At 30.5% G+C, this 24412-nt stretch overlaps 1 protein-coding gene and 1 long non-coding RNA gene across 2 annotated transcripts; both read right to left on the bottom strand.

Moving 5' to 3' along the window:
- Nucleotides 1-2838: 2838 nt before the first annotated feature.
- LOC106778981 lies at nucleotides 2839-4677 on the bottom strand. Its single transcript, XR_001377121.2, has 3 exons — nucleotides 4620-4677; nucleotides 4236-4376; nucleotides 2839-3391 (listed from the first exon to the last, which is right to left on the bottom strand). It is a non-coding gene; the product is annotated as an uncharacterized LOC106778981 (long non-coding RNA).
- Nucleotides 4678-20907: 16230 nt separating this feature from the next.
- LOC106778965 (receptor-like protein 12) lies at nucleotides 20908-22985 on the bottom strand. Its single transcript, XM_022776378.1, has 2 exons — nucleotides 21055-22985; nucleotides 20908-20965 (listed from the first exon to the last, which is right to left on the bottom strand). The coding sequence occupies exons 1-2, from the start codon at nucleotides 22983-22985 to the stop codon at nucleotides 20908-20910; spliced, it is 1989 nt and encodes a 662-aa protein (XP_022632099.1).
- Between the last annotated feature and the right edge of the window lie 1427 nt (nucleotides 22986-24412).

Raw genomic sequence — 24412 nt, 5'->3', positions numbered from 1 at the left:
AGCCAGATGTTTCTAATTGTTTTGTTTTGGATGTTTATAGTTTGTTATTGAAAAGGAGAGAAGAGGAGATTATCTTGGAAAGACCGTTACAGGTATGCTTAGTCTTTGATTCTTCTTCCCCTTTGAAGCTATTTGTAATTGTTGTTGGTGCCTTGGTTTTCATTTTTGTTTTTTTGCTTTATTTTTAGATAGCATGCTTTGTGTCAATGCCTTCATATCTTTTTTAGGTTTTTGCTAACTTATTGGGGTATGACGAAATGTCCACCTCTCGTCCAAGACCTTATGCTTGGTCCTAACCTTTTGACTGCTTTTCCCTTCCGTCTTCAGTGCCCCTCCTTATCAAGTGTCCAGACATAGCTTAATAGATTAATTTGTCTAGCCGGGTGTTGGGAAAAAATTGATCGATAATATGCTTGAGTGAGATGATTTATTTTTGTGTACTTTGGTAATTTCCTGATTAATGTTTCACTGAATGCAATTACAGGAGAGGTTGGATGAACTCTTGATCAGTGGGGTCATTCTCGATTCAGAAAGTCTAAATGTCTCACTGACAATACTACTAATAAAAAACATTTGTCTGGTTTTATGCGATCACTTCTAAAGGCAAGCTGGTTATATGTTCTTTACATTTACTTTAATTTCCATTCATTTAACTCGTTATAATTTAATTTTCGTTGTAAACTCTGCAAAATTCCACAAGAGCATTGATGAATAGATCCTTATTCTTGGCAAATCAAAACATGCATAAGAGCAAAAGAATTACATGATTGAGAAATTAATTCTTATAATTGGATTTATCTTTTTGTGAAGCCTATGCTTGATCACGCCGACGCATGGCCATTCAAAGAGCCTGTTGACTAAATTGAACTATATTGTTCAGTAAACTGAAATGCGTAACAATTTAGCTGAACTGAAGTGCTTTGAACTATTTTGATTTGAACTATTCAAATTGTTTGAATTATTCTTAGTTAATCTCATGAATTACACTTCAGTTAAGGATAGTTCAGATTTTAAAAGCTAAAGTAGAAGAATACTTTAGTTTAATTTTTTTAAACAGATCAGTTTAATTTTGTTAAAAAGTTTAGTTTTTTTCATTGTAGTAAGTCCAGAACTAGTTTGGTCGAATTCAAAATATATGTGAATGCACCCTTGGAAAGTCTTATTGTCTATGTCTAATATAATCATTCTTTGATTGCAGATTTGAAGACCATGTCTAAGAGGGTGGAGTCAGAGCTATATTATGAAACATTTGAGATGTTTGTTGCCAATGTCAGAAGAATGTTTGCAAATGCACGCACCTATAATTCTCCAGAAACCATTTATTAGAAATGTGCTACAAGGCACGTGCTCGCACTTCCACCTCATAGTTTACCCTTTTCCTGTGATGTTTCTTACATTTATGATTTTCAATGCAGGGTAGAATCCTACTTTCAAAGCAAAGTACAAGCGAGTCTTCAGTCTGGCTCAAAAATTCAGTAGGCATTTCAATGGAGACTGTTGGGCTCTTCAATAAACTCCATCCGAAGTATTTTGTTTATGACTAAGGTTGATTTTTCTCAGTCCCAACAAATTTGTTGTTTCATAGTTATTCTAGCCAATGTTGTATTTGTTAGAAAAATAGATTCTGGTACCTGATCCCAATGTTCTGATGTAAATATTCATGGTATGTAAATTTTTTATTTAATTCATAGCAAGTTTATTTTTCTAGTTATATTATTTGTTGAATGGTGGGTTTGATAGAGGAAAAAGGGAGAAGAAATTGATTTATAAAAAAGAAAAAAAAATAAGTGATAGATAAAATGAAAATATGAGCTTTCAGTTTAGGGCAATTAAAATGAAATATGAAAGTGAAAAAACTGACAACTTTTAATGACTAAAATCAATTTTACTGTTTTTAAAATGAGCATGATAGATTTTATTTAAAAAATAAAGGTTTAAACCTCTTTTTGGTCCCTAAGTTATAAGCGGATATTTAGTTTAGTCCCCGTGTTTAAAAATGTAAATCTTTGGTCCTTAAGTTATAAAAAAATGTATCAAATGAGTCATTTTTTGACTTGAAATATTGTTTTTGATTGTTTCTTAACAACTGTTACATCTTTAGATTGCTCTGATTTGTTTCTTAATAATAACAGCACTTTAGATTGCTCTTTGTACTTTGACCATGAACATCAAAAAAGGACTCATTTGATACATTTTTTATAACTTAGGAATCAAAGGTTTACATTTTTAAAAGCGGAGACTAAACTGAACATCCGCTCATAACTTAGGGACCAAAAAGAGGTTTAAATCAAAAATAAAATGTGCAGTGATTAAGTGCCACGATTGAAAAGGAATGGTTCGTTTGACCATTTTTATAATATATATATATATATATATATATATATATATATATATATATATATATATATATATATATATATATTATAATTTGTAATAATAATTTAAAAAAAAACATATATTTTTTAACGTACAAAAATTTCTACGTCATAATATATTCTATCCTATTATAACGCACAAATCAAATTGGTTATAATAAACTGTACATATTATAACGTACTTCAGAAACTACGTTATAATATGTTCAACATACTATTATAACGTACTTCAGAAACAACGTTATAATATGTTCAACATACTATAACGTAAATTTTTACTACGTTATAAAATGTGCAAACTTATTGCCCAGAACTATATATCCAGAAACTACGTTATAAAAAGTCATTTTTGTACGTTATAAAAAGTCATTTTTCCACTAGTGAACTCGGAGTGTTTTTCATGATAATATTTATTTGATGTTCATTTGATTCCTACTATACTTTGATCTTTTACCATCTTTCTCAATCATTTGTATGAAGTTTTTTTAGTCATAAAGAACAATTAAACTACAGAGCATCTCCCAAATTCCACGAAAGCATCAGAACATATGGCAAAAATCAATAGAATTCGAACATAATTTCTTACCTCTGCACCAAGCTTATTATAGATACCATTTTCGATCAACATGGAAACAAACAAGACAGCACCACAAAATCCAAAACAAATGAAACTCATTCATCAGAAACAACCATATTAATATTTAGAAACAGTCATAATAAAACCAGAACTATATTTAAGAGAGACTAACAAGGAAAGTGATTCAAAAGATGAAATATACATGGAGACTAGCTCAAGAAGTGATGAGGATGATCCCTCCCTTGTTTGGCAGCTTTAGGAAAGCACTTAAAAATACTAGCATATCAATACATACATAACTAAAAGGATGGCAGGTGATATATTTGCATCCTCAAAATTTCATACCATATTAGTTCAAACATAACTAATTGTTTATACATATCAAATTTTCTTCATCTTCATTACATTCATTGTTTGACACGCTTCCTTGATCAAATACCTACAATATAACATAATAGATAGTTGGTTATATATTTAAAAAAAATCATACAAATAAATTTAGTAATTATTATCGATAGTTGAAATGCGGCAAACTTTGATGGCTTATATCTTTTAACCGCTTATATAACATTATATAACATAGATTGAAGATAGAACAGTTCACCTATCTAATAGATTGAAGATAGAAAGTGTACTTGTCCAATCTCTAACAATTTTTTCCAGACTATATTTTCATTCTCTAATCCATTGTTCTATGAACTCAAACGAAAATTGACTCTTTTTTTTAATTTTATTTATAAAACTTCTAAAACAAATAATAACATGTAACAATACAAAAAAACTCAATTTTATCAGTTTTTTTTTTTTTTTTATGTTACCCCCCTTAAATTGATTTCTCGCGATTGCAAGAATCACTAGAAAAAATGGCGTCACAATTACCGACAGAATTATCGACGGTTTTTTGAAAATTGCTGCAATTTTTGGGGGTTTTCAATACCGTTGGTACTAACCGGGGTTTTCAAAACCGCCGGTACTAACCAAGGTTTTTCCCAAAACCACCGGTAATTATTGGGGTTTTCCAAAACCGTCAGAAAATCAATTTTTTTTAAAAAAAACAAAAAATAAAGTTATTTCCATGATTATTTGACATTCAAAACTACAAGGGAGCTAAAAAATGAATTCTAAGCCTAAAATATCAGTTAACCATCATAACAAACATCACGTATTCATACAGTGATACATCATCAGGATATAAAGTTTCTCTACAATTATTTTAATATTGACATAGATCCTAAACCCAAATTTTAAGAGAATCACATAAAAAAGAACAAATAGAAACTTACAAATCAAAAAGACTTTGCCGATAGGAAAACTCGGTTCCCCAATGGCTTGAACTCCTTTAGCCTGTGCAACATTTCTTAGCTTGTTAATCCACTCAACCTTATCTCCCATGCTCTCAGCCTTTAACAAAACTGCATTTTAAGCTGCAAAATGTATGTTTTAATACAACAAATGTTATATACATAATCTAATCATATTGTTTCTTTAACAAAAGCTAAAGGTCTTCAACAAAAGCTAAAGGTCTTCTGAACCAGCAAGGTCATCCCCCTCAACAGAAACCATCTGGAAATCAGGGACTAATAGATACTACCTTAAAGCAAGCTTAAAAAAAGATACACAAAGGAAAACTTAAAGACAGTTAACCAACCACTATATAATATACTTACCAGGATATTTGTGAGTGAAGGTATCCAAAATGCTTGGTCCTCTACCACCCTCATTGGCTTCATACAAACATAAACATGTGAACCAAAAACCATAATATAAAGCTGATAGAAAGAACTAAAACATTTGAACTTGTAACATGGAAGGTGTTTCATATGCGGTTGAACATTGATAAAACATAATCATTGTTGCATGAGTGTACCTGGTACGCTGAGGATGCTGTACCAAAGATGAAGCCTGTTGGGAAACTGTTTCGATTCAACAAATCTATTTGTGGAGTAAGGGCTACACTTTCTGTGACAGTAATCAATGAAGAAAGCAGAGCAATGAGAGGTAGCATTGTACTATTCGCTAGCATTGGGAAACACGTATATCATTATCATCACACTTAGTAAAGAATAAGATAATTAGCATTGTACTATTCGCTCTTTTTCCGTCATATTACATGTATTTTCGTTAAAAACGTAACGTTTTGGTTAAATTACACATTCACTCAAGTTTATATATATATATATATATATATATATATATATATATATATATATATATATAATCAATTATGACAGCAAAGTATTTTTTTTTTCTAATATTTTATTAGGATTATATATTTAGATTAAACTCAAAACCTTTGTTAAAGTAGATTATACCAAATTTGCTAAATATATTATATTATCTTCTAAGAACTTTTGAAAGCTGTGAGTGAAAAATTTAATGGAGAAAGTCTCGTGGTCAACAAATTCGTCTTACGTAAAACTTTCGCTGTTTGCTGTAACCTGCTATTTGTTGCAACTTTTAACATACTTAGTCCTCGCCCTCCATCACTAGAGAGAATTAACTTGATAACTTAAGAAATTGGCACCTCATTATGAAGCTTCTTTAGCATAAAAGGTTTTGGAAAGAGCATCCACGAAACTGCAATTACAGACCAAAGCAACAACACAACCTGCATATCATGCACAGTAACCCAGAATGACGTAAAATAGGAAAGGGACAATTATTAAGCAATAAAGAAGCAAAGAAATGAATCATACTTGAAGTGGTCTTTGACCCAGAACAATTGATTCTCACCAAGATATCCAAATAAACAATTAAGGAAAGAAAAATCATCTGTGGCACAAACTGGTACCTAAAAACATCAAAAAGAGTATATCACAGCATTATACTCAAAGGAAAGAAAAAACATTAACTGTGGGAAGAAGATAGAAGAAAAGTGTGCACCTTATATCCAGTGAGCTGCCAAAGAAATGAGCACTGAAATAACTTAATATAATTCCCAAGTTCATGTGCACCACACCAAAGACATCTTCATCTTGAGAGAGTTTGGAAAAGGCAATTCTGATCGACTTCCCCGCCAGCTGGGATCCACACCAAATGGATATGGTTCTCGATATTTTACTAAACCAGTAATATGTGCATCCCTGGGATGGAAAGTGATAAAAAAATACACATCACGTAAAAACCTTCATAGAAAACAACTTAGCAATATTTTGCAAGCTCTGACAATATAAACTTTTGAAGGAGGATGGAGTGATCAAGAGCATAACTAAAGAGGGCAATTGTGGAAGTGATATAAAACAAATTATTCCTAATGATGCAAATTTGAAGGAAACATTTTTAAGTAAAATGAGAATCAATTTAAGAACTTGGTTTTCCAACGTAAGAGTCATGATGTAGATTTGGAGATAATATCTTAGAACTAGGATGTACGTGCATAACTTAAGAGTAGCAGAAAGATTTGAACCAACATTTGTAAATTAAAAAAAAAATAGAATCTTTGTGACCATGGAGTCATTACCAGGAATTGAACGGTTGATTATAAGTTTCAAGTTTTTTTTTTTTTTCTAAAGAAAAAAAGACAACCTAAAACACCAGCAACGAATGCATTGTCGATCCACATTATGGCAATTGAAAGTGAGAAATAAAAGACACCTGCATGTATTATCTCGGTATTTGTAAGCAGAGGCACCAAATATGTGATAAGGAACAGAGAAGAATTCTCAAATCAAATAAACTCGACACTTTTGAACCCATTTTTTTAAGCTCGACTTCATACGAACCAAATCAAATTAATCAAATTCATTTAAAATAAGACTTTTTAAGTCCAACCCAATATAAAACAAAACATTGAATAAAAGCAAACATTTACTTAAAATCACATTAAATAGTATCTCAACATAATTTTCAATAATTCAACGTAAATCCAAAGAATAATATTTAAACAACGTTTTATGTCGGGGGAAATATGAAATATTGGTTACCTTCGTTTTGATACTGAGGACTATGTGTAGTTACTAGACCGTCCCAGTCATGCACCCTCTATCATTTTCAATCTTTAGCTTCTTCGGATTAGAATTTAAGTCTCCATTTGTGAATAAATCCAACTTATTCCTCTCAAAGCTTATGTTTTGATGCATCAAATAAGGTTCACAGAGGATAGCACATTAGCAATGTCATATATAGGCATCTAACTTTTGCTGCAAGGCCAAATCAGAGTATAAGTGAAAAAATGCTTCAAGTTTTTATCTTAGCCAAGGAATAAAGATCAACTAACAGTAATCATGGCTTAATACATATTAAAATATAGCTAAGAAAAATACATCAAATCGGACGTCCAAAAAACTCATGGTACCCTCACATTAGAGCACACCAAGAGTTTGACAAAATTCTGGGTCAGCAGAGCCAAAGATTTTTCCCTTCGATTTTCTGCAAAATCAATATGGAAGCATCAAACCTTGTGCAAGAGAAATTTTTAAAAGTTTAGCTTTCCCATGCTTATGAAAATTCACAACAATAAGAGAGCCAACAACCTCTTAAATCTCTAAACTCATCCACAATGCAAAAAAAAAAAAAAAAAAAGTTAAAATTAATGTTGTATTGTAGCTTATATATAACATAATACTAACCACTTATATCTAGCGCTCCTTTTAAAATAAGAAAAACAAAGATAAAAACAATATTATAGATGAATACACGTGGAGAGAAAAACATTTTTAAATCTAAAATATCTTTTAGTTACTTTTTATGCTTTTTAAGATTCTATTTACAATAATAATGTGATCTTATATATTGATAGTTACAAAAACGACAATTTACCATAAAACTGCCTTCAATATTTATCTTAATATCACATATTGTTAAAATTGTTTATTAAAATAATAATAATAATAAAGAAAAAATATTAAGTTTGTAACATAAGGTTAAAATATATTACCTGCTATGTTGTGTGTAGTCTCTTCAAAACTTTCACTACTGTCATCACATAGAGGCTGTCTGATAAATTACTTAAGAATTCGAAATATGCATGACGCCAAGAACGTATTATCAAGATTGAGCCAAATATTCCCCAAAAGCTTATAACAAATCCAATTGCCATACTTATATAATATTCACGATCGAAAATCAAATTGTCATCCTCTTGAAATTTAATAATTGGTTCTTGTCTTGCCACTCTATCAATGCATAATTTCTTTAATGGTGGTCCACAGAGATCAACATTATCTTCATATTTGGATGCATCGAAACTCTGTAATTGTGTGCCAGTTGGAATTTTTCCAGATAAATAATTATGTGACAAATCTAACATAGTGAGTCGATCAATTTCAGCAAGACTTGAAGGAATAGAACCAACAAGTTGGTTTTGTGACAAATCAAGAAATTCAAGTAATCTTAACTTTCCAACATTTGAAGGAATTTCCCCTTTCAATTGGTTTCTTGATAAATTCAATGAAACCAATCCAAATAAACCCTCTATTTCTTTTGGAATTTCTCCTGATAATTGATTGCTTGAGAGATCAATGCTATTTAAAAGTGACAATCCGTTGTTTGTGAACATTTGTTTTGAACCTTTCCACGTCAAGAATGCATTCAAATTGTATGAAAAAACACCATTAATAGAACTGGTGTTGACCGAATATTGATGACCTCGATAATAATCTCTCAAAGAAGACATTTGCACCATTGAGGAAAAACTTTGTACGCATTTAGGAATTTCTCCAGATAGGTTGTTTAGCGAGAGATCTAAGAGTTGAATTCTTCTTAGATAACAGACTTGCCATGGTAAATTTCCAGAGATGTAATTGTTTCTTAAGCTTAAAAATTGCAACTCTGGTAATTCGTTCCCGATCCAATTTGGAATAGATCCTGATAATCTATTTTCTGCTATGTCTATCATCACTAACTTTGTGCAATTCTTCAATATGGAAGGGATCATACCTGTTAAATTATTGCTTCTCAATAACAATACTTGAAGTTGAAGGAGTGATCCCATTGAAGAAGGAATCTCTCCTGAAAACTTGTTTTGACTCATATTTAAGTAAGCCAATGACTTGAAATGGGTCCAACAGTCCAGAATTTGTCCAGAAAACTTATTATTTGAAAGGTCTAATTGGTATAAATATTCAGCTACACCACTAGAGCATAAAAATGAAAAAGAATTTGTGAATTTATTGTTTGATAGATCAAGAAATATTGAGCCTCGTAAAAATAGCGGGCGCCCCCTAGGCGCCCCCTGGGTGCCCTTTTGTGTGCTGCAGCCAAATTTCCACGCCTGGGCGCCCCCTGAGAGCCCCCTGGGCGCCCTCTGAGCGCCCTTTTTCTGTACATTTCTGTAGAACCCTAAGTTCTCCACCATGGAGGGTTTTTCCTATTTGTTGATATTAGTTTTAAAACATGGAATTCTTATGTATTTTGTGATGTTAATGATATATGTTTTTCCAATTCATGTTAGTATTTGATTTCTATGCTTAATGCTTGTTGCGGCTTGACCACCCATGGCATAAATTTTTGTTCTTGATGTATTGAGAAATATGATTGAACCTAGAATTGAAATTGAATAGTTATTGGATGGAATTGAGATTTTTGTGAATGCATGAGAATGAAATGGATGAATTCTAGTCTTGACAAATTGTAAATACACTATGTTAAATTCCTTACACACCAACTGTTTGATAAAATACCAAAAAGAGTTTCTTGTGTTGTTTTTGTGCACTTTGATGTCTAATTAAGTTATAAAAGGAAGAATTGACTTGTGTTGCACAAGTCCCTTGGGAGAGAACAATATTTATCACTTGCTACGCTGCGACCGATGCACTTGCCATTGGTTTTGCAGCCAACAGTAGCTCATTTTGATTTTGAGTTACATCAAATGGATGTGAAAACAACATTCCTTAATGGTCATCTAGAAGAAGAGGCTTACATGAAGCAACCTAAAGGATTCTCTTCTAAAGACAATGAGCATTTAGTTTGCAAGCTTAATAAATCCATCTATGGATTAAAACAAGCCTCCTGCCAATGGTATCTAAAATTTAATGATGTTATCACTTCATTCGGTTTTGAAGAAAATGCCACGGATCAATGTATATACCAAAAGGTCAGTGGGAGTAAGATTTGTTTCCTTGTATTATACGTGAATGATATTTTGCTTGCAACCAATGATAAGGGTTTGCTATATGAAGTGAAACAATTTCTCTCAAAGAACTTTGACATGAAGGATATGGGAGAGGCATCTTATGTCATTGGCATTAAGATCCATAGGGAAAGATCTCGAGGCATTTTGGGTTTGTCTCAAGAGACCTATATCAACAAAGTTCTAGAGAGGTTTAACATGAAGAATTGTTCACCAAGTGTAGCTCCCATCGTGAAGGGCGATAAACTCAATTTGAATCAATGTCCGAAAAACGATTTTGAGCGGGAACACATGAAGAATATTCCATATGCTTCAGCTATTAGAAGCCTTATGTATGCACAGGTTTGCACTAGATCTGTCATTGCATATGTTGTTAGAGTTTTGAGAAGATATCAGAGTAATCTAGGTGTTGACCACTGGAAAGCTGCAAAGAAGGTAATGAGATATCTTCAAGGGAAAAAAGATTACATGCTTATATATTGACGAACTGAATGTTTGGAAGTGATTGGCTACTCCGATTTAGATTTTGTTGGTTGCGTTGATTCACGAAAATCAACATCTGGTTATATCTTTATGTTAGTTGATGGAGTTGTATCTTGGAGATGTGTCAACCAGACACTAACTGCTATTTCTACTATGGAAGCTGAGTTCGTTTCTTGTTTTGAGGCTACCTCGCATGGTGTATGGTTGAAGAGTTTCATTTCTGGGCTTAGAGTTGTGGACTCTATTTCTAGGCCATTGAGGTTGTACTGTGACAACTCTGCTCCGGTGTTTATGGCTAAGAACAATAAAAACGCATGTCGAAGTAAGCACATTGATATCAAATACTTAGCCATCAAAGAATGCGTTAAGGAAAAGAAAGTGGTCATTGAGCGCATAAGCACTGAGTTGATGGTTGATGATTGTTGATCCTTTAACTAAAGGCATTGCCAACAAAGAATTTTAAGAATCATGTAATGCAAATGAGACTTGGTTCCATGATGTAATTTCATTATCAGTACATTGTGTACATTTATTTTGAGAAGATATCATTTAGTTTTGATCTAGCATAAACATATGGTTTATGTATTAAGTTGAGAGTTAATGTTGATAGAAATATATATTATGGTACATGGAAGATAACACTTACTATCAGAGGACCTATCTCCATTACTCGTATATATTCTGTCACTTATTGTGGTTAATAATTGGATTAATGGACCAAGTCGGAGAATGTTAGCATTATTTTAATTATAGAATAAATATTATAGCATTTTAAGTTTTTATTTCTAAGGAACATAAAGTGGTCCAATAAGCCAATATTTTTATCCTTTTTAACTGCATAGAGGTTATGGAGCAATTATTATATTGTTTAAAGGTAAAGCCCAACCCATTATTTTGAACCTGTGATGGCTAGACTCTATATATAGGTAATGTGTTACTCTCAATTTTGATCACTAAGTCTACTTCTCTGTTCAGAAAAACACATCATCGAGTTTGAGTGAGTTAAGGTTTAGAAAACAAAGTTGTCTCTGTTGGGATTACAAAATTGCAATGACAGAAGGTACGCATGTTATTCTTTCATCTTTGCTTCCATTGTTCTTGATCTTATTGTGATGTTTATATAACATGTTTAAACCAATTTTACTTTGCTCTAGTTTTTTCAATGAATAAAATCTAATAATGTGAAAACTTTAATGCCTATTTTACAAACAAAAATATTTGTCACTAATAAATATTATAAATTACCAATAACTTTTTATCTATTATCGATTGATTCATCACCAACGAATATTTTTATTTATAATAAAAATTTTAATTTATCAATTGATATTGGTCATAGATTTCAGTGATGAATTTATTATTAAAGATAATATGTATTGATAGTTATGATTCTAAAATTTATTTTATCGACAATTTTTTGTCAATAAAATTTCATCCATGATTCAACATTTTTTGTATTGATAATCTCATCAAAGTGATAAAAAGTAACAATTGAATTGTAATATCTGAAGTTTATTTATGAACTTCTTTAATCGCAAAACTTATTTTAATAGTAATTTTTTTCAGACATGATTAGAGTTCATTAATATTTTTATTAATATTTTAATTGAGCCGTATTAATTTTTTTGTGTGTTTTGTTCTTTTCTTCTTTTTTTCTTTTTTTTTTTATTGTTTTCAGTTAATTTGCTTCTTCTTCTTTTTTTTTTTTTATGACAATTCTCTTATTGCAATTACGGGGAACTGGAATTTAATCCCAAATTGAATTATTAGTTATTACCGAAAACACATTCTTTAACTTTGCTACAAAGGCTACAAAGATAAAAATATGTGACCTTTTCCTAAATCAATGTGACAACCGCCAGTTGACTAATGATAATTATCTCCAAACCACCAATAAGTTGAAAAATAGTTTCTTAGTTTCATGATGAAATTTTAGTCCTCCATGCATGCATAGACTTCAGTGATGAAAAATCATATTCAATAAAAAAAAATTACTAATTAACTTCTTTGATAATTTTTTTATGTTGTTATTTTTTATTAACAAAGAATACATATATTTATAAGTATTTTGAGTGCTTCAATCCTTTTTCCTAATATGTATATACATAGACCTCCTCTACATGAGATTCACAAAGTTCATAAAAAGATCCATGTCAAAATTAAAGGCAATTTAAATACTTCTTTCTCCTTCTATTCTCTAAAATGCTTTTTAAAGACAAAATTATGACAGAGTTACAGGATCCAAAGTGGATAATATCTCAAATACACAGTGATTGATCTTAATAATGATAGTCAACGAACTTGGATAAGAACAATGACATCCATTGTAGGGTCAAAAACAAAGTTCTAAATATGGATCATAGGTTTCCTTAAGCTCTTATTGGAGATGAACCTTTGTTCTCCTCCAACTTCGACTCAAAAACTTATATTCTAATACATCTAATAATCTTATATTACTTAGCATCTGAACAGAACCTATTATATACCTTTGGAGAAGTAACTCATTTGAAGCAATCCAAATTTAAAAGGATTAATAGCATATAACATTGTACTACTTTTATACCTACCACTAAAAAAAAAATGTTATTTAATGGAGGTTATTTTAGGAGAATTATAAAAAACTCTCTCAAATTGACATGATTTGAGATGATTACGTTAGACTATCTAATTGACAATAATAGTGGGGTTTTAATGATTTTATGAAGGAGTTTATAACCTCTTCAAATAATAATATATATTTTACATCTTTTCATTCCTAAAATTTCACCTTAAAGTTCTTTTCCCCCAAAATTTTACACTTAAATTTTATTTTCCCCCAAACATACCCTTCCAAATTTTTTTGACTCTCCATCTTTCTCCCCAAACTTCTTCCCCTCTCTCAAAATTTCAGACTCTTAGACCTTCTTCCATCTCAAAGCTATCTTTCTCCTCGTTCGTCTTCTTTCTTTCTTTGTTCTTTCATTTTCTTTCTTCATTCATTTTTTTCTTTATCTTTTTTATTTTTCATCTTCCATTTCTCTTTCAGATTTGCAATCGTAGAACCCTAGCCAGACAGAGTGACGATTGTGTGGACCAGCAGACGAAGAAGCTCCCAATCATATGTTGGAACGGCATTAGGTTCACACGTTGGTTCACTTTATATTTCTTTTCTCTTTTTATTGATGTGAGACTAGGGTTTCAGAATTGATTCAGAACAAAACAGGAATGGGCTCAGAACTGATTTTCAGAGGGCATGAGGCCTAGCCCGTCGACAACGCCTACTCACGGTCACTCGCCCAATTCACTATCTTCTTCAGTTATCCTTATTTCTTTGTCTTTACTACAAAATTCATTCCTTGCGTCTTTTTCAGTTATCCTTATTTCCTTCCCTAGCTAACACATTTAAATTCTTTTATGGTATATTTAGTATGCATTTCAATTAATGCAAACAAAATTTGTAGATTATATTTTTTTAATCACAATATCTACTAAATTTACACAATGAATAAAATAAACTATAAATTACATAGCATCCACAATGAAATTGCTATCAAATGAAATGAATTTGGATTTATAGTATGAACACAAATTTGGCAGTTGTGGAATAAATCCTTGGTGAGAACTTTTTTAGGGCAAAAATTATATTCCAGTCAATCGACTTATCGGAAGACTTGAGAAAGAAAGGTAACTTAGACATCCTAAAAGACACTTTTATATAAAAATAAATAAACCATCAAAGACTTTCTTGTGTTACTAAACTTAAAGTCCACAGAATACCAACACCTACTTTCCATGCTTTTATATAATATATATATATATATATATATATATATATATATATATATATATATATATATATATATATATATAATTAAGAAGCCATAATGACTAAGCTAACATGAGTCGGAAAGTGAAGAATAAGGTGCTCTACTTATATATTAAACTCAAAAAGATAAACTATTTCCACAGTTTATTTGTTAAGAAATGTACACATATGATAAAAGGTATTTTTTAATCACTATAACTTAATTTATCTGATGCATAGAATACATTGTAAATTTCGTAGCATCTACTTCGAAATTGCTACCAAATGAAATGCTGTTGCTTTTATAGTATGAACAAATTTGGTGGTTGTGGAATAAATCAATCATCGGACCCTTTTTAGGACAATAATTTCATTCCAATGTCAATTGACTTCGAAGACTCGTGAATTTTCATTTTAAATTTTCACAATATTATATGAAGAAACAAACCATCAAATTCATCCTTATGAAAGAGTTTCGATGTTGTTGAATATATTGAAAATTGTATATGAGAATAATTTTCGGTCCTCTATTTAAAATATGAACTAAGTCAAAAAAATAATAACAAACACTCTAAACATAAGAGATAAAAAAAAAGATAAAACTAATATATGTAACAATCCTTCTCAAATTGGTATATACAAGTCGTATGTATCAAGTTTGTTATTAACATAATAGAGATTTAGTGAAAATATATATTTTTACACTTGATCTGTTTTGGTCTTATATTTTCTAGGTTTATTGTCAACTCATCAGTTTGAAAGATCAGTCCATACACAGAGAGAGTGTGTTCTATGTCATTTTATTTGATTTAATTTGAAATAAGCCCACGGTGTCTTTTTGATATATATAACTCTGCATGATGAAGCATGGCATTCTGTGATGTATAACCTTTTGAGTGCAAAAACTTGATGAACTATACTTTGACAGGTTCTACAGGTCCTGTATCCCATGAATTGATTCAGATGGGAACGAAACATGGAATTTGTACCACGATTGGTCTGGAAGGTTGGCACTCATATTTGCGGCCATTAACATAGTGCTGGGGATGCAAGCTGCTGCTGAGGCAGGAAGTGATTAGAAGATAGGTTATTTGAGTGTATACTTTATTATACAACATCCATTTAAATTCCTCATGTGATGATTACACCGCAAAGCCTCTGGGCATCACGACATTTTTCGTTAATTATAGTATCTGTTGCTCTGTTTACTTGATACAGTTTGGTGTAGAATTTGTTGGGGTCATGACTTTGTGAATTTGTTGGGGTCATTACAAAATATCAACACACATTAAATATTTTAACATTAAGTCTTTCAAGACTTTTGACTTAAACACGTGTCTACTAACAAATTGTTTCTTTACACTTTACACTTTTGACTCAAACCTCAACAATATAAATTCCTTTAAATTAATAACTGCAATAGAAAAAGAAGAAAAATAATCATAATAGAGAATTAACCACTTATACTCTAATAAAAATATTGACCAATTATATTCTACTTATTCTATAATTACAATAGTACCCTAATTATAGTTTAATCTTAAAAGAAATTTAAAATGAAAATCTAATTTGAAAGAGATAATATTTTTACTAAAATAAAAATAATTCTTTATAGTTTAAATTTTCTAGCATTTATCTGTTTAAATACATTTTTTAACTACGATTTGAATTTGTTGGTGTAAAATTGACAGTCATCATAGATCACATTCTCTTATTTTTCAGATCCATATTGAATGTTGGGGTCATGACTTTTTGAAAACAAAGAAATTTCATGTAGTTACTGTCAGCAGAATAGATGGTGAAAGTAGCAGTAAACGATGTTGTAAAGGGTATTTACAAGTGATACCAATTCGAGAAACATAGAAGCATACGTGATAACTAAAATCATTGAAAACTTTATATATTATTGAATAACTATATTACTTTAAATTGTTTTATTTTACATATTATGAATATCTACTGTGTTAGCTAAATTTGAGTTCATTTAAATCTGTTGATGTGTGTTCAATTTTGTTTTGGATGTTATTAATGTTGTGTAAGGTTAGGCATACCAAATGAGCAGTGAAATACCTTGGCATGGCTAGGTTACAAAGTCGAAGGACCCCAAATTTGATCACATTGACATTAACATTAACGAGAAACAGAAGGTAATGACTTCTCAAACTTTCTTTCTCTCGCTTCTTTGAATGTTTGTGAATAAATTTGAAATTGATTTCTTTTTAATGTTGTGTAGGTCGTAAATGAATGTGTTGAATCTAATTTAAGGTACTTAAGGGAAAAAAAATTATTTAAGGTACTTAAGGAAAAAAAAAAAAAAAAACTTATTCTTTCTACATTGAACTGCATGCTTATTCTGATTTATACTACAGCAAGTAATTTTTTATTGAATTGCAAGCTTATTCTGATTTATATTGCAGCAAGTAATTTTTAGGTTCAAATGCAATGCACTTGTCTCTTTTTTTTATAAATTGGAACCTTGGATTCTCATTATTTTTTATAAATTTGGATTAATATTGAAAGTGTTATGACAAGTGTTCTAAGTTAGCTATGTAGTTTCTATTATATTACATTTTAACATTTTTCAACTATCAATATTTCTTAAATTTGTCTAATAATTTTTTTAATATATTATCAAGAAATTATTATTTTATATTGTAGGTATATGAAAAAGAAAGCCTATTTAGTGATGAAACAATGAAAAATATACCAAATGATGAACACAATGAAAAAGTGATGATTATTATTCATAACATGTTTATTTTAATTTTTAGCAAACATTAATTGTATTTTTAATGTTTATAGATTATATAATAATATTTTGGTTTATATTTAATGTTTACATTTAATTTTGGTTTCATATTATTTAATTTTGGTTTATTTATGATAATCAAATAATTTGAATAATAAAAAAAATAAATTATTTACATTTTAGCGGTTTACCCTATCTATATATACTCAGCAATTGGCGACAGTTTTGGAAAACTCTCACAAGTATGGACAGTTTTTGTAAACTCCCATAAATATCGGCAGTTTTGCCAAAATTCTCGCTAATACCAGTATTTTTTGAGAAATCGCCGGTAATTATTTAGCGATGTAGCTTTTCCCAGGATTTTTTCTAACCCCATGTAACGTACTTTTCGGGATTTAAAAGTGCTGGAAACGAAAAAAATTACTCCCAGAAAAATTGTATATTTTTGTAATGATCTTCCTTTTCCTCTTTTTTTCTCACTTATCTTCAATAAAGTTGTAACAAAAATTTCTGTCAAAGTGGTGCAATAAAATGGTTAAACGTGTTCAACAAATTAAGAAGGGGTGAATTGATTTCTTATCGTAAAACGTTTTTTAATAATTTTCTCTTAAATATAAATTCCTTAATACCAAATTAAACAAATAAAAGAGTAAGGAAGAGATAAAATTGCACATGTAATTTTTATACTAGTTCAAATCATAGAGATCTTACATCCAATTGTTAATCTGAACCGAGAATTAACACTTCACTGGCACAAACCAACAAACAGTTACAATCACAAAGAACATGAAACAGTTTAAGGTTAGAACACTTCTCTTGTTACCCCAAGAGATGAAAAACACTTTTCCTGTAACCCACAAGGGATGAACACCTCCTCTGAATATTCACAAAGGATGAATACTTCCTCCGAATGTTTCACGAAGGTTGAGCGGATTTCAACTCAGCAACAACAACAACACTCAATCACACTCCCTGTGAAAGTTTTCGCTTTGTGCCAACAACAACAACACTCAATCACACTCCCTGTGAAAGTTCTCGCTCTATGCCAACAACAACAACAACACTCAATCACACTCCCTGTGAAAGTTCTCGCTCTATGCCAACACTCCAAGTTCTCAAGCCAACACTTATCACCGCGCACACTGTAGATATGAATTTCGAAAATACACTTTTTGTATGTTTCGTATTTTCGAATGAGAGTCCAAATCTAATTTATAGAGATTTCACCCAAGAATACTTCCAAATATCTGTTGTCAACTAGTTATAACGTGTGATAATCAATTATATAATTAATTATGCATTGAATGAATACAAAACGGTCAAAAACTTTCTTAAATCAATTATAATCTCTTCTCATATTATCAAATTAGAAATATTAATTAATTAAAATTAAAAAAAAAATATTTTCAGAAATAAATCTAAATTAATTAATTAATATATATATATATATATATATATATATATATATATATATATACTCACTTTTGAATTGAGATGAATCATTCTGATATATGAAAAACGAGTAATAAAATGACAATATAAAGCAGTTAGATTTAAGTACTAAGCTATAAACAAAGTATTTAGAAAGAGGGAAATAACGTCATTATCACAATGGACTTCCTCAAGCCCAAAGGAGTTCAACAATCGTTGCAAAATAAAAATAGAGAAGAAAGCAACTTTTAAAGAAAATAAATATCATAAAACCTTCATCAATTATCCTTATCCAAATCCAAGTGCAGCAGCTCTTTTCTCTGATTTTCTCTCAACCCTTTCCATCTTCAACAATAATTACATTTCTTCTCACACCTATAATCCAGATTTCTTCTGCCAAAAATTAAACAAATAATTAATTTGGCCAAAAGTAAAAACAACAAAACATAAATAGTAAATAGTGAATGACAAATTAAAATTTGATGTTATTAATTTTTTTAACTAAATAATATCTTGATAACCAGTAACAATAATTATGATGTATTAATATAAAAACATATTTGTATATACAATCGTTTACGTTTATACAAATTTTGTCTATAAATGTGTTTTTTTTAGATTTGAAATACATTATGATTTTATTTGGTCTGTAATAAAAAATTACTTTTTGTTTCCTATCTCATTTTTATATATTTTCTTTTTCTGTTAAGTATTTTCTGAAATATTTATGGATTTTCTTTATGTAAGAAAATTATTTTTTGGCATATCTTTTCTACTAGCAAACTAACTAATAACCATCGTGAAATAAAAAATAAGAAAAACAAAGATAAAAAGCAATATTATGGATGAATAACGTGGAGAGAAAAACATTTTTAAATCTAAAATCTTTTAGTTACTTTTTGTGCTTTTTAAGATTCTATTTACAATAATAATATGATCAATAATTATTTATATATTGATAATTAAAAAAACGGCAATATACCATAAAAATGCCTTCAATATTGATCTTAATATCATATTGTTAAAATTGTTTATTAAAATAATAACAATAATAAAGAAAAAATATTAAGTTTGTAACATAAGATTAAAATATTAAAAAATATTACCTGCTATGTTGTGTGTAATCTCTTCAAAACTTTCACTACTGTCATAACATAAAGGCTGTCTGATAAATTAGTTAAGAATTCGAAATATGCATGATGCCAAGAACGTATTATTAAGATTGAGCCAAACACTCCCCAAAAGCTTATGACAAATCCAATTGTCATACTTATATAATATTCACGATTGAAAATTAAATTGTCATCTTCTTGATATTTAACAATTGGTTCTTGTCTTGCTACACCATCAATGCACAATTTCTTTAATGGTGGTCCACAGAGATCAACATTATCTTCATATTTGGATGCATCAAAACTCTGTAATTGTGTGCCAGTTGGAATTTTTCCAAATAAATAATTATGTGACAAATCTAACATAGTGAGTCGATCAATTTGAACAAGACTTGAAGGAATAGAACCAACAAGTTGGTTTTGTGACAAATCAAGAAATTCAAGTGAGGTTAACTGTCCAACATTTGAAGGAATTTTTCCTGTCAATTGGTTTCTTGATAAATTCAATGACACCAATCCAAATAAACCTTCTATTTCTTTTGGAATTTCTCCTGATAATTGATTGCTCGAGAGATCAATGCTATTTAAAAGTAATAATTCCATGTATGTGAACATTTGTTCTGAACCTTTCCACATCAAGATTGCGTTCAAATCATGTGAATAGTTACCTCTGGTATAAGAAGTGGTTTGAGCCATTGAGGAAAAGTTTTCTATGCATTTAGGAATTTCTCCGGATAGGTTGTTTTGAGAGAGATCTAAGAGTTGAATGCTTTTTAGATAACAAATTTGTAACGGTAAACTCCCACGGAAATAATTGCTTCTTAAGCTTAAAAATTGCAACTGCGATAATTTGTTTCCTATCCAATTTGGGATAGATCCTGATAATCTATTTTCTGCTATGTCTATCATCACCAATTGTGTGCAATTCTTCAAGATGGAAGGGATTTTACCTGTTAAGTTATTGTTTCTCAATAACAAAACTTGAAGTTCAAGGAGTGATCCCATTGAAGAGGGAATCTCTCCTCCAAATTTGTTCTGACTCATATTTAAGTAAGCTAATGATTTGAAATGGGTCCAGCAGTCTGGAATTTGTCCAGAAAATTTGTTATTTGAAAGGTCTAATCGGTTTAAAGTTTCAACTACACCAGTAGAACATAAAAATGAAAAAGAATTTGTGAATTTATTGTTTGATAGATCAAGAGATATTGAGCTTCGTAAAAATGACGGAACATGACCTTCAAATTGATTTGATGCAAGACTAAGAGAAGAATAATGATTCTCTATTGGCAAATTTGGAATCGTACCTTGTAAATTATTAGATGAAATATCAATACTCATCCAATTTGACAATCCAAATTTGGTCCAAAACCATTTTGGAACAGTACCTGATATTCCATTATTTGAAATGTCAAGGTATTGAAATTTGTTTTGTTTCTCTAGCCATTTGGGAAATAAAGGACCAAGCTTGCAAGACCTCAATTCAATACTATCCAATTGAAAAGCTGAAGCCCAATTCTGAGTAACTTCTAACGTCAATGAGTTATCTGATAACATCAATATCCTTAACTTTGTCATATTATAAAAATGAGAGTCAGTTAACACACCTTTCAAAGAGTTTGACATCAAGGATAATTCCTCAAGTTCTAATGGAAATCGAAGATCTTCAGAAATTGTCCCATTTAGCCTGTTACTATCAAGGTACAATTCTTTTAATGATGAGAACATTGTTGCGAGGTTGCTAGGCAAAGTACCACTAATTTGATTCAAACGCAGATCCAACGTTTCCAACTTTGCAAATATTGAGAAATCAGGTAATGTGCCATTGACTTTATTTTGACCAAGATATATTTCTTCTAATGAGTATCTAGAACATCCAGACAAATGATTAAATATGACCGTAAGATCTTCACTCAACTTATTATCAGACAAATCCAATAACTCCAAAGTACATGTGCTCCCAAATGATTTTGGAACACCACCTTCTAAAGAGTTAAACCTAACTGACAACTGCTCCAAATGAGATGGCAATCTAGTGCCTTCAGGTATCTTCCCACTCAATTGATTGTCAGAAAGATCCAATATCTTTAAAGATGAGAACACTGAAAGGTCAGGTACGATGCCTTTGATTTGATTGTTTCTCAAACTCAACTCCTGTAGTGAGTATCTAACACAACCACAGGAGAAATTATGAAGAATTGACGAAAGGTCTTCGGTCATATTGTTTCCATCCATGTATAATGAATGTAGGGTGCATATATTCATGAATGATTTCAAATCTTCACCCTTGAACAAATTATTGGAGAGGTAAAGGTGCTCAAGCGAATTCATGGCCAAGCCAAAATGATTTGATGTCAAACCCTTCAAGAGGTTCGAACTAAGGTCAAGCTCAACAAGGTTGGAAGTGGTGTTTGACACCCACTGGAATATCGTCGGTTGCGTGAAGGAGTTATCAGAAAGTCTAAGGACAGAAAGGGAAGTAGAAAAATTGAAGTTGGAAGGGTTGAATGAAAGGAGGAAATGATCGGAAAGGCCACATTCAATTAAACTGAGTTCTCTTAGTTTTGGTAGCTTGGCAATGGTTCGCAGCCAGCTAGGAGAACTGTTAAAATTAGAGATGGAATTGAAGGAAAAATGGGTTAAAGAAGTAAGATTAGATAACCATTGATCAGTAGTGACAACTTTGAGATCATATCTTCCTCCAAGATAGAGTGTATGCAAATTTGAAAGGTTTCCTAGTTGGGAAGGAACCTCTCCTTCAAAAGAATTGTACCTGAGATCAAGATACTGCAGCCGATAGAGATTTCCAATCTGAGATGGCACACTTCCCTCTAAAGAATTGCCACTGAGATCAAGATACTCCAACAGAGAGAGATTTCCAATTTCACGAGGGATTGGACCATTCAAATAATAATTATGAGCAAGATTGAAATATTTCAAATGAGAAAGAGAACTTATCTGAGTTGGAATTTGTCCGCTAAAACGACATGAAGAGAGATCAAGATATCTCAAGTTGGTAAGAGAGCCAAGAAACTCTGGAATATTAGTGTCTTTAAAATCATTGAAACTGAGGTTCAAATACCGTAAGTGTCGCAATTCCATTAGCGACATGTGGATCTCTCTGCTGATGTAACGCTGAGAGACTCCATAATAACCATAACGATAAAAATATTCATAATGAACTTCTCCATGAAGGTCGAGGCGTATAATATGGGCGGTGAGGTTGTTGCAGAGAATCCCCTCCCATTGGCAACAGTCGGGAGTGGTCCAAGATGAGAGCATGCCGTAGTCATCGACAATGGCAGCCTTGAATTGAAGGAGTGCATCCCTCTCCTTCGGAATGCATCTGATATGGTGTTGTCCATAAGCAACCTGCAACACCACACTCACCACAAACATAAACGTCATTACTTTCAGATTCTTCATGATGATGAAATAGAGAGAGTGAATGGTATAGAATAAGATTGATATGTGTTCTGAATTTAGCATTTACCCACATTTATACTCACCAACTCTTTAATTACGTATCCTTTCACTCTGTCTTTCCCTTACTTTATTCTAAGTCGTCGTCGTCAGTGTTTGTCTGTTTCCATTTTTTTTATTCATATTAACTGATTTTGTGGTCCATAAATAATGAACTAAAACAACCCTTATTTTATTTATAACTATGACTCATTAAATTACTTTTGCAATTCAGTTTATTTTGTTTTTCGGTTTAAATAATAAAAAAATTAATGACATTTCATTTCAACTTTATAATATTCCAGTAATGTTATTAATGCATGCAAGATTTCAATAATTTCCATAATATCAACTGACTTCGAATAATTTTTCAATAAATGCAAGATTGTTAATTTTTCTTAACGAAAGAGTCCAAATTATTACAAATTAATAGTTTTTTTTATTCTTATATAGAGGCAAAATATTCTATGAAAATAAACACAATTAGCAATTCGTATATTGTCAGTGTTTTTTTTATATAAAATTCATAGAATAGATATTTTTCTTTAATGATATTTTAAACAATTTTTAAGTCCAAATAAATATTAAGAAAATATTTTAATAGTGAAAGGTTATGTCATCATTTCTATCTTGTTCCTATAATATTTTCATCTCATAATTACTGTAGATTTAACTTATTAACTCGTGTTATGGTTTTAAAGATATCGAAACATATACAATAAGGTGGTGGTGACACTTTTAAAAATTTTGTTAATTTGTAGGTATGGTCATAAAATAATTGAAACATATATCACTTTTAGTATCGATTAATCCACACCTGATGTTTAAATATGTCAAAATTTTCAAAATTTTTAAAAAATCACACTTTTTTTTTTATCTAAAATGCGCATATGGCATCGGTTGATAAAGAATCGAGATTGAAAGATGTACCAAATTTTTCAAAATTTCTTAAAATTTGTGTTATTTTCTTTATGTTTTTTCTAGAGAGGATCTAAACTTCGATTATTTGAGCAATCACTATCGTATCCACTTTCTACTGAACAACCGAGTCAAAAAAATTTGATCAAAATTTTAAAATTTCTAATTGTTTTTATTTATTAATTTTTCTCAAAAGGACATATAATCTTGGTTATTTGGACAACTGATGTCATATCTAGGGCTGGGCAAAAATAACTGATTTATACTGTACTGCAGTTAACTGTACTATATTATACTAAAAATAACTGAACCACTTTTACTAACAGTTCAGTATACTATTTTATGGTTCAGTTTTTAAAAACTGAACTTATAACAGTTACAGTTCAGTTAATTGTATCTGCTCTTATATCTTCTCTAGTTTCAGTTCAACTATTTCTTCTTGTCAAAAAAACTTT

The sequence above is a fragment of the Vigna radiata genome, unplaced genomic scaffold, assembly GCF_000741045.1.
Source record: "Vigna radiata var. radiata cultivar VC1973A unplaced genomic scaffold, Vradiata_ver6 scaffold_299, whole genome shotgun sequence".
Classification (NCBI taxonomy): Eukaryota; Viridiplantae; Streptophyta; class Magnoliopsida; order Fabales; family Fabaceae; genus Vigna; species Vigna radiata.
This window is presented reverse-complemented; position numbering and strand designations above follow the sequence as displayed.

Coding starts and splice junctions, on each gene's coding strand:
- LOC106778965 (XM_022776378.1), bottom strand. CDS start 22,985: ATGACGTTTATGTTTGTGGTGAGTGTGGTGTTGCAGGTTGCTTATGGA. Junction 20,966..21,054: donor TTGGATAGTATTGAATTGAG/GTCTTGCAAGCT, acceptor ATGGAATATCAG/GTACTGTTCCAAAATGGTTT.